The 10832-nt window shown below is 35.4% G+C and overlaps 1 protein-coding gene across 1 annotated transcript; it reads right to left on the bottom strand.

Moving 5' to 3' along the window:
- Positions 1–8977: 8977 nt before the first annotated feature.
- LOC111905603 (probable aquaporin PIP1-4) lies at positions 8978–9871 on the bottom strand. The gene is made up of 2 exons (XM_023901299.2): positions 9217–9871; positions 8978–9115 (listed from the first exon to the last, which is right to left on the bottom strand). Exons 1-2 carry the CDS (start codon positions 9787–9789, stop codon positions 8978–8980), a joined length of 711 nt encoding a protein of 236 aa, XP_023757067.1. The 5' UTR covers positions 9790–9871.
- Between the last annotated feature and the right edge of the window lie 961 nt (positions 9872–10832).

The raw sequence follows: 10832 nt of genomic DNA, 5'->3' as shown, positions 1-10832 counted from the left end.
AAAATTACACTTAAAAACTTGTAATTTTGATAATTGTCATTGTGAATGGATTAGCATAAACATTACACCATCTAAAACATGTTTTTGAAGTACGAAAACAATTTAGGGTAATGTTTCTAGTCCATTTCCAGCAACAAAAGTCGAAATTCTGAAAACTGCAGCCTCTACTCGTCGAGTGCAAGAACAAAATCGACGAGTAGCTTGCATTTGGTCATGGACTCATTGAGTCCCCCCATGGACTCGGCGAGTTCATATAAGCAGAAAGCAGAAAATTGAATTTTTTAAGCAGTTTGCACAAATAATCAACAAACAAACCTAGGCTCTGATACCACTGATGGGTTTTGAGCATTCTAACACTTCCTAAGTGTACATGAAACCCTAATAACCTTGGATCTATGTTTGTCTAATTATCATGCAAAGTTGATTTCCAAGGTTATGTTCCTATCTAGCATACATGGGGAACAATTTTTCATTGAATGAAGGATAGAACTACATACCTTGTTGTTGAAAGTGTTCCTTAAAACCTTGTGAGCCTAGCACCTCAAGTGTGATGCCTCAAATGCTTCACACAACACCAAATGCAATGAACAAACTTGAGAGAACACTCTAACACTTGCAAAATCGGCCAAGCCCTCTTCTTCTAGTTGTGTCGCCAATTTTGGGGAGAAACAGATTGCTTATATAGTGTGTTGCATTAGGTAAACCCTAATGTAACATGACTCTTCATTTCTTGATCCATGGGTTAACTCCATGGAGCATCCTATGGGTGGAACCCAACTTGACAATCCGTGGAGCCTCTTATCCCACTATATAAGATATGGAAGATTTACATAATCTACCTATATATCAAATTAGTTATCTTTTGATCACTTAATTAATTCTAAATTATTTTTTCAAAACTAATTAAATAATATTATTAAGTAGAACTTATAATATATTAATAAACCATAAGTGTTATTTCTCTCATTTAGTTTATTCAATTGCATGATGCCATGCAACCCAAATGGACCATGTCGGGTCAGGTCAAGTACATACCAGAAATAGTTATGGACTTAGACACCTTATCCAACACCAAGGGAACTGGGACGAGCACTTACCTCTGGTAGAATTTTCCTACAACAATAGTTTTCACTCGAGCATCAAGATGGCACCTTATCAAGCCTTGTATAGACAGAAGTGTCGTACGCCGTCTTGTTGGCTTGAATCCGGAGAGAAGCAGTTTATGGGCCCCGAGATAGTCCATGAGATTGCTGAGAAGTTGAAGGTGATTAGGGAAAGAATGTTAGCAGCCTAGGATCGTCAGAAGAGCTATGCTAACAAGAAAAGACGACCGATAACCTTCTAAGTTGGGGATTCGGTTTTGCTAAAAGTCTCACCGTGGAAGGGACTTATACGATTTGGGAAACGACGAAAGCTGAGTCCAAGGTTCATTGGACCATTCAAAGTTCTTCAGAAGATTGGGAACCAAGCTTACAAGCTGGAATTGCCCAAAGAACTCGATGGTATTCATAACACCTTCCATGTGTGTTATTTGAGGAAGTTCACAGGAGAAGTTCCCGACATAATTCCAATCTCAGAGTTAAGGATGGATGAGAATAAAAGGTTGATCGAAGAGCCTGAGGCAATTGCTGACCGTAAGACTAAGAAGTTACGACGCAAGATGGTCGACTTAGTGCTAGTTCAATGGAAACATTCGAATGGGCCGAATCTCACTTGGGAAACGGAGGATGACATGATGAGTCGCTATCTACATCTGTTTGCTAATGCATGATTCCGGGACGGAATCATCCTAAGGGGGAGAGAATAGTAACGCCCGGGTTTCAGGGCTAAGCATTTTTGACAATGTAATAGTCTAGGTCAACTATTGTAACTCTTTTTGAAGTAATAAAGATGAAATATTTGAGTATTATGTGAATTATGTGTATCTACATGCTTATTATTTAATTATAAATGTATAATTAATAAAGAATAAAAATAAGCATCAAAATTAAAGTGTGAGATAAGCCCGATATCTTTATATAAAGTTGTAGTGGTCAAAACAAGGATTTCAGGGATATAAAGAACGCCGAAATCCGAGTTATAACGAAGAAGTTATGACCCGTCGAAGTTTCGCGACAGAACCGGCACGATACCAGGAAGCGTAAATAGTGAATTTATGATAGAGCGAGATTTAGCCTAAGCGATTTAAACAAAAGTCATAGAATGCGTTATACCGAGAGTGTCCATAAAAAGAACGCCCAAACCTGACTTCGTATGAAGAAGTTATGATTTTTCAAAGTTTCGGATTAGCAGTGTACAACCCGAAATTCGAATATTAGATCGAGCGGTTTTTACCCGAAACGAACTAAACAAGAATCGAAGATCTCGTTAAGAGTAGCGTAACGAGAAAAAGATGGGTGAAAACGGACGTCGGATGAAGAAGTTATGAGAATTTAACAGACCAATCCTGTCCCGGCCTGTTAATAATATAAATTTTAAAATAAAGTCAAAATTAGCCGACGGAGTCTAAACAAAAGTTGTAGAGCACGTTCCCGCCTTCTCGTGGATATAAATAACATCAAAAACAGAGCTCGTATGTGGAAGATACGAATTTTTGAAGTTGGGACTCGAAAATGCGAAACCTGGTGCGAGATTGATGACGTGGCGCGATCCCAGCCGTACCTTGCTCCCCACGGTCCTCGCTTCGGATCTTGACACCTGTCCTTGCATTACGCCCAGCGTCCGAAGCCGGTAGGCCCTGCGTACCCTCGCTCTTATCTTCTCCGAGTGTAAGACAGTTGGAGGCTCGCTGGAAACCTTATCCGATGACTACGCCCCGCGTAGCCGAGGACAACGCCAAGCGTACGTCCGAGGCCTCACAGCTATAAAAGGGGGCCGAGGGCAGCCTCATTCTTCACCCATTTTTCACTTCTCTCTCTACAATCTTTCTCTCTCTAAGTGCCCTAAGCCTCCCAAAACCCTTGGTAAACCCCATTAGCTCCCGAGGGAAGCCCCGAGGCTCCCGGAGTCCCGAGAAAAAGTGTCTTTCGGTTTCGAAACGCTGCTCCAAATAAAGTTCCTGTTTTCTTTAAAATCTGCTGTAAGTGAGCTACGCTTATGCAATTTTTAATATAGCTTTCAAATAATTATAGTAATGTTATTAGGTCCTTAAAATAATTATTTGGGCTATTATTATGAGTTATATTGAGTGTTATTTAACGCTTATATAATAATAATAATAATAGCCAGACTATTAATTTGTCGCGGTTATCGTTAGACTAAACCCTAATCGTATTGGTACTAGGTTTTATCGAAGGAAAATTGTTTTGAGAGTATCGAAGCGCTGTCCGAGTGCTGAGTCACCACCTCCCAGGTGAGTGCATAGTAACTTTTAGCTTACACATAGATATGAAGTATTTTATATAAATTACGTGCTATGTGTGCATATTATTTGAATACTTGCTATCTATGCTGGATGAACGTTTTTATACACGTTTTCAATGATTTAAACTGTATATGTATTTTATATCTACGAAAATGTTGGGGTAAAACATGGATAGATGTAATAGGTGATGTGTGATAAAATGATGAGAGACCTCGATGTTGATGTTGTTGATTCTGTCATCTAGCGGAGTATGGATGACGACCACGAATTCTTCTATATAGTCTAGTGGAACACTAGCAGGCTCGCAACCTGTAAGTGTTTGTGAACGATGTGTTCACCGGTGTACTCCATCCCCCACATGGTTGCCTTTAGGACATTTATTGCTAAGGAATCCTCTTAGCAGTAGTGTCCATCCCGATGATGATCCTTAGGCTAGGTCCCTTATGATAGGTGTTTAGGGACGTAAAGTGAGGATAACGGGAACGGGTAATCGGGTTATTGTTGATTGATGAAATTAATAAACTTATTTATTGTGGGTTGAAAACCCTATGTGCTCACCAGGCTCCCAAGCCTGACCCACTCAGTTTCTTGTATTACAGGTAGTGGCGCATGAGCATAGATGTGATGTTTGGATGAGGGATTACGGATATAGGCCTGTAGATATGAAATAATGTAGTAAGGCTTATATTGTATGGTTTATGCTTTTGATCTGTATCGAACATGACATCCCAAGTCTTTTAATGAAATACATTTCTTTAGAAATGCTTTTGATAAATCTTTATCATATTTTGTTTTGGGACAAATTCCGCAACACTTTATTTAAAATGTTACTCTTATTTTTAAACAAAGCATAAACAAAATCGTTTTTTTCTGACCGTGATTTTGGGGATGTCACATTAACCCCCAGGTTCACTTTTGGTTGTTCAATAACTGTTTTTTTTTAGATTTCTTTGATCGTGTTTGCAAGACCTCCTTGGCCTTTTCTTTTTTGGAAGATGATCGTGTCTTCCTTGAGCTCTCTAAAGTATATTTTTTACCTAAAATTTTCATTAGAAACACAATGCTAGTAAAAAATAAAACATAATACATATAATCAATTGCAAATCAAGAAACATAATCACTTATGATTGCAAAAAAAAAAGAATACACTTATCATTTTTAACCTTTGAATTTTTCTCTGAAATATCTTCAATTTCCTTCTCATCATCAACATAAGCATTTACTACAAAAAAAAAATTAACATAATTAGTAATTAGTACAAAACAAAAATGCATATGACTAATAAACTATGATTTCAAATCACACGATCACTAATGATTATAAAAACATACATTTATCATTACTATTTACTAATTATTATAAACAAAACGTATAAAATCATTTATGATTAGAACTAAAAATAAACATACAACTAAATGTTATGTTCAATCAACTGAAAAAATCACAAAATTAGTTATGATTACAAAAAATACCTTTAAAATTTCTTTTCTTCGAAAATTTCTCTTTAATTTCTCCAGAAAGATCTTCATATTCACGTTTGATACATAGAAATACATAAACACAAAATATGATAATCAATTATGAATAAAAAACTAAACTATGGTTTTAAATCACTAAATCACTAATGATTATAAACACATACATTTATCATTACTATTTACTAATGATTATAAACAAACGTATAAAATCATTTATGATCAGAACTAGAAATAAACGTATAACCAAATGTTATGTTCAATCCACTGAAAAAAAAATAACAAAATCAATTATGATTACAACAGAAACCTTTAACATTAAGTTATATGTTTATTTCTAGTTCTAATCATAGATGATTTTATACGTTTTTTAACATCGATTTTTTGAACCGTACCTTCAGATATAACAACACTTCTACCGCCTTCGATATTTTTTTGATTTTTGAACTTTTTTCGAACATAGTTTCTTTTGAAATCCTTATGTGTGAAAATATAAACAACTTACATCAAAACCAACACAAACATAAATCATAAAAAAAACAAAAAAAAAACAGATCAACTCTAAACGAGAAAATCATCAAAATAAAGTAAAAATGACGAAAAACTACTGTAACAACGTAAATTTTCAAAAGAAATTTTTGATTTAAAATCATATAAATCCTCATGACACGTTTTATTAGAATTTTATTTGTTCAATTCACAAAACATAACTCCATGTTTTAATAATTAATAATCCAGGATCCTCATAACTTTTTCTCTGGTGTGTACAATCAACCGGTGCCGTCCCGCGATCCTGAGAACCTGAAACACATAACACATAACACGGTAAGCACGAAGCTTAGTGAGTTCTCCAAGATACCACATAAAACACATATTAGCCACTCGAGGCTATAACTCTATGGACCCTCTGGTCCTAACTTTGTGGACCCTCTGGTCCTAACTCTGTGGACCCTCTGGTCCTAACTCTGTATACTCTGGAAGACTGGAACACACACACAACATAAATTACATAGAAATAATGCAGTGCATCACATTACATAAATAGCATACAAAATACTCTGTCACATAACTCTAATTACCACTCTAGGTAAAGTATAGTGAGAAGACTCACCTGGCAAGCAGGAAGCAGCTATCCTCACACTTGAATCTCGAACTTGCCACCACCTAACACACAGGATGAATATCTCTTATAATAACTCTTTTCACGACTCAGATAATCGAAGGCGGTTCCTTCTCTTTCTAACTCTCTAAAGTGGGTAAAAGACCATTTTACCCTTCCAAGGCCTCTATTACTTATGTTGACCAAAACCCCAAAGTCAATAGAAGTCAAGCTCAAGTCAACAGTCCACATTTGACCATACTCGTCGAGTGCACCCATGAGACTCGTCGAGTCCCCTCACATCAACTGAACTATACCTAGGACTCACTCAGCTCGTCGAGTTGACTCCCAACTCGGCGAGCCAACACTAGGTTAAGATTACTCGGTCAAACCCGCTACGACTCATCGAGTCACCCATGGACTCGGCGAGTTGGCTCCCACAGATTTCTCATTCAACCATTTGAGGTCAGATCTGCAACCCAAACTCATAGTTCTAACCTCCTACTACCCAAAAGTCACACAAAGGTCTGAACTTGAGGCTCATGCATGGTGTATTTTGCTCTATACACCATTTTGACTCCATTGAAACTTCATAGCTTCAAAGCTCCAAGGTTACTCACTCATGGCTGCCTACTTTCTGGATCTCTAGACCTTACAAGGTCCAGATCTACAATTGACTCAAAAAAAAGGGTTTGGATGCACCCAAAACCCCATCAATATGGATACAAGCCCAACTTTACAACCAAGGAAATCTACTCAAACACAAGGGAGGCAAGAGTTGTACCAGATCTAAAGCTTAAAATGAAGATGAGGCTGATCCACCAACCCTCCTCTAAGATCCTTGCAACTCCCTTGATCTTCTTCTCAAAGAAATGACCTCCAAGAGGCCTCTTTCCTCTCTAGCTCAAAAATAACTCTAGGGTTTCTCTCAAGGGACGAAGACACTCTTGGGAAGGGGCCAAGGAGGCTATAAGTGCCTTTAAATAGGTCCCAAACCCCGAAGATTAGGGTTTCTCTGCCCAGTACCTACTCGGCGAGTCCCTCCTCGGACTCGTCGAGTCCACTATTAAATCCACGGGAGAACCCGACTCGACTCGGCGAGTTGGAACCTTAACTCGTCGAGTCTCTCCTTTAATCACAAGATTAACCTACACCATAATACCTCTGAAAATCCGGATGTTACAACTACTGAATCAAAACAAAAAACATCATTATCAACATAAAACTACAGTTAACTAATTAATACAAACATGCATTATCAATAAAATGAAAAATCACTCGCATTCTAACCTTTCATTTAATGAAGATGCGACTTCGTTTATATTTTCTCCTGAAGACATTTACCGATTTTCCAAACTTAATTTGAACAGCTAATAAACGAAAACTATGGCAAAATGCGACAAATAAAGAAAAAGAGGGTTTTCGTGAGAGTTTCAGTTGAGATTTTGATCGAGAAAGAAGGGAATGGTATAGGCAGTTACAGTATCGTAGCCTGCAAAACTGAAATGAATCTTTGTAAAATTACAACAATAGCCCTACCATCGTTATTAACGACATTAATTTAATAAGTTACCAATGTATTTATAATTCTGCCACCGCCACATTTTAGAAACAGAAAACATAATATCAACGACTTATCCATCTATCTCATAATCTCTAATTTTTTATTTATCTCAAAGGAACCAATATATATATATATATATATATATATATATATATACACACACACACACACACATGAGAAATTAAATATCTTCCTACCTTTGATCATACATATCCTCCTACCCATTTAAATGATGACATGTGTCATATTAGTATCCTAAAATTTCATTAAATGAACATTAAATGTTACACATGTCACAATTTCATTGGGTAGGAGGATATACAGGAACAAAAAGTAGAAGGATATTTAATTTCCCTCTCTCTCTCTCTCTCTCTCTATATATATATATATATATATATATATATATATATATATATATATGTAGGGTTAGGTTATTTTGTTTTTACTAAGTATTGTGTGCCAAAATGCATAGATCTGGACCAACGGATGAAATTAATCAATGGACATGATTTGAGAGTGTATGATATTATAATGGGGTAACATGTACCATATAATCACACAATTTTTAGCAAAAGGGTATTATGGACAATTAACTACATTTATAAAAGGAAATTTTCGAAATTTTAGGGATGATTAATTCTCCTAATTTAAAAAAAATCCGAATCTTTTAATTAATTCAATTTCAATTTTTACCGATTTTATTCTATCAGAATATTTTTTGTTAGAATGATACTCTTTCAGAATTTTATTCTAATAGAATATTATTGAATAAAAACAAAATTCTTGAATAAGATGTTGAAAAATAACAAACATTCTGATATACTCTTATACATCCGAACTTAAATACAAATTCATACATATTCTTACAGACTAAAAGTTTTATACATTTTAAATATAGTTATAAAATATTCTAAAAGAATATCAACAAAAATGAATAACATTCTTAAAAAATAACAACATTCTGCTAGAATACTCTTGTTCTCCATGTTTTCTTCTTAAATTCTGAAAGAATATTGTTGTTTTTGAATGTTGAATCCTGAAATTTTGAAAGAATATTGTTGTTTTTCTTCATTCTTTGAGAATGAAGTATCACATATCTTTTCTTCATAAGTTACCTCATCATTCCTGCATCATCCTAACATACATTAAATTCCAACAGAATATCTGAATCATGAATATTTGAAAGAAACACATGTTCCTGCTTACATCACCACAAAAAATACACACCAACTTTTAGCTTTTGTTTTCTTCTTATTATCTACAAAACTCAGAAGTTTTTAGTTTTTTTATATAATTTTACTCAATTCAAATGGTTTAGAAAAACAAAACAACTAAAGCGTGGTTGAAAATTGGAATCGATTTAGATATTCTGTTGGAATTTAATGTATTCAGATATTACCTGATCAAATCTTAGATAATAGAATATTGTAATCAATAAAGAAAATAAGATACCTGATTGAGTTTTAAATTAACTTTTATTCTGTTTCAACATGTGTTTCCTTTTGATTGACAGTCAATGAATCACCAAAGAAGCAACATCCAGTTTCGGTGATGGGGATGGTGGCCAAATGAACTAAGAACACCGCAAACCCAATTGGAAGAGGAGCCAAAATCTACAATAAACACATTCAAATTTAATTCAAGATAAAAATCTCACCTTTTCTAAAGTGAATATATGTATATAATTCAATAGTCAATGGAGTGAGTTGCATACAGGGACATGGGAGTCTCTGGCGCTTCTTTTAGCATCAGTTGTAGAGAACACGGTGTAAACAAGCATGGAAATGGCAACAATCTCAGCACCAAGACCATCACCCTTGGTGTAACCATGGGCGACGACATTAGCACCACCGCCTAACGTCGTGTACTGCGCATCACCCTGAAACCCTTTCACAACTCCGGCACCACAGATCGCTCCAAGACACTGCATCACCATGTAGAACACTGCCCTGGTCAACGGCAGTTTTCTTGCTAATAGCAAACCGAATGTGACAGCTGGGTTAATATGCCCTCCTGTGTTGAAGATGAAACGTAGTTTGTAGACGATTTGAAGAAGAAAGAAGATAAAATTAGGGTTCCGGTGGAGAGTGGAAACATACCTGAGATACCGGCGGTGCGGTAGACAAGAGCGAAGATCATACCACCGAAAGCCCACACGATTCCTTGAATACCCACCGTGCCACATTTCGTCGGAGATTTGACCACCCCCATTACAGTCAACACCGAGATGTAGAGGAACAAGAAGGTGGCGATGAACTCTGCGATACGGGCTCTGTAAAACGACCATGACGACAACTCGCCTGGCTCGAAAAACGGCGCCGGTGGTGGCTCCTTGTAGTCTTCATCCTCTTCTCTTCCGATCGCACAACCCCTCCCCTCCAGATTTCTCTTTCTCGGTCGATATAAAAAAGGGAACCAACGCAACATGTCCTCACACAATGGACTTGGACGACTAGGGTTAGTTTAGGGTCTTTTATGGTAACTGTTCCATTAATTAAGGAGTTTTCTATCTATGTAAAAGAATTATTTTTGGTTTAATAAATGAAGGTGATGTAAAGTTACAAATTTACCCTTATATTATTTTTTAATAATTTTATTATTCCTAAATTCCTATTGGTGTATTTATGCACACAATAGTTGCTAAAACATTTGAACTTAACTCTCTCTCTCTCTCTCTCTCTCTCTCTCTCTATATATATATATATATATATATATATATATATATATATATATATATATATATATATATATATATATATATATATATATGACCGTCGGCTTTTCAAATTTCAGTTAAAGTTTTTTAGGCTTTAGCTCGCTTAGCTTTTTATACACCCTAATGTGTCTATTTCACATAATTGAGCATGTAATAAAGATACATATTCAATTATATAGTAACCTCATTATGGAGATGTAATTAGCAAAATATATTTAAATTAAGGTATTGTATTAAATTGGAGTAAACTATTCGTAATATTAATTGACATGCTTGATTTAACCCAGAAATCCAGAATTAATTAAAATTCGGTACTATTTGTTAATATAAAAGTGGGTAAAATTAAACAATACTATTTTTATTTTAATAATGAAAATCTTTTCCACAAAAAGATATTATCATTAATTTATTGAGGGGCTTAAAGTAAAAAACATAAATAAATAGAGGGGGCTTATGTCACAAGAAGTCTACTCCTTTATTATATTCTTGTCCAAACCACGAAACTACCTGTTTTCTGCATTAAATTAATCATTCTTTTTTCAATGAATTAACGTACAAACATTAAAACACAAAGTACAAGCTTCTAAAGCACTGTGTATCTGGTTTTAACAGTT

Source organism: Lactuca sativa, chromosome 9 (genome assembly GCF_002870075.4).
Source record: "Lactuca sativa cultivar Salinas chromosome 9, Lsat_Salinas_v11, whole genome shotgun sequence".
NCBI lineage: Eukaryota > Viridiplantae > Streptophyta > Magnoliopsida > Asterales > Asteraceae > Lactuca > Lactuca sativa.
The sequence above is the reverse complement of the archived record's forward strand: the minus strand, read 5'-3'. Positions and strand labels throughout refer to the sequence as shown.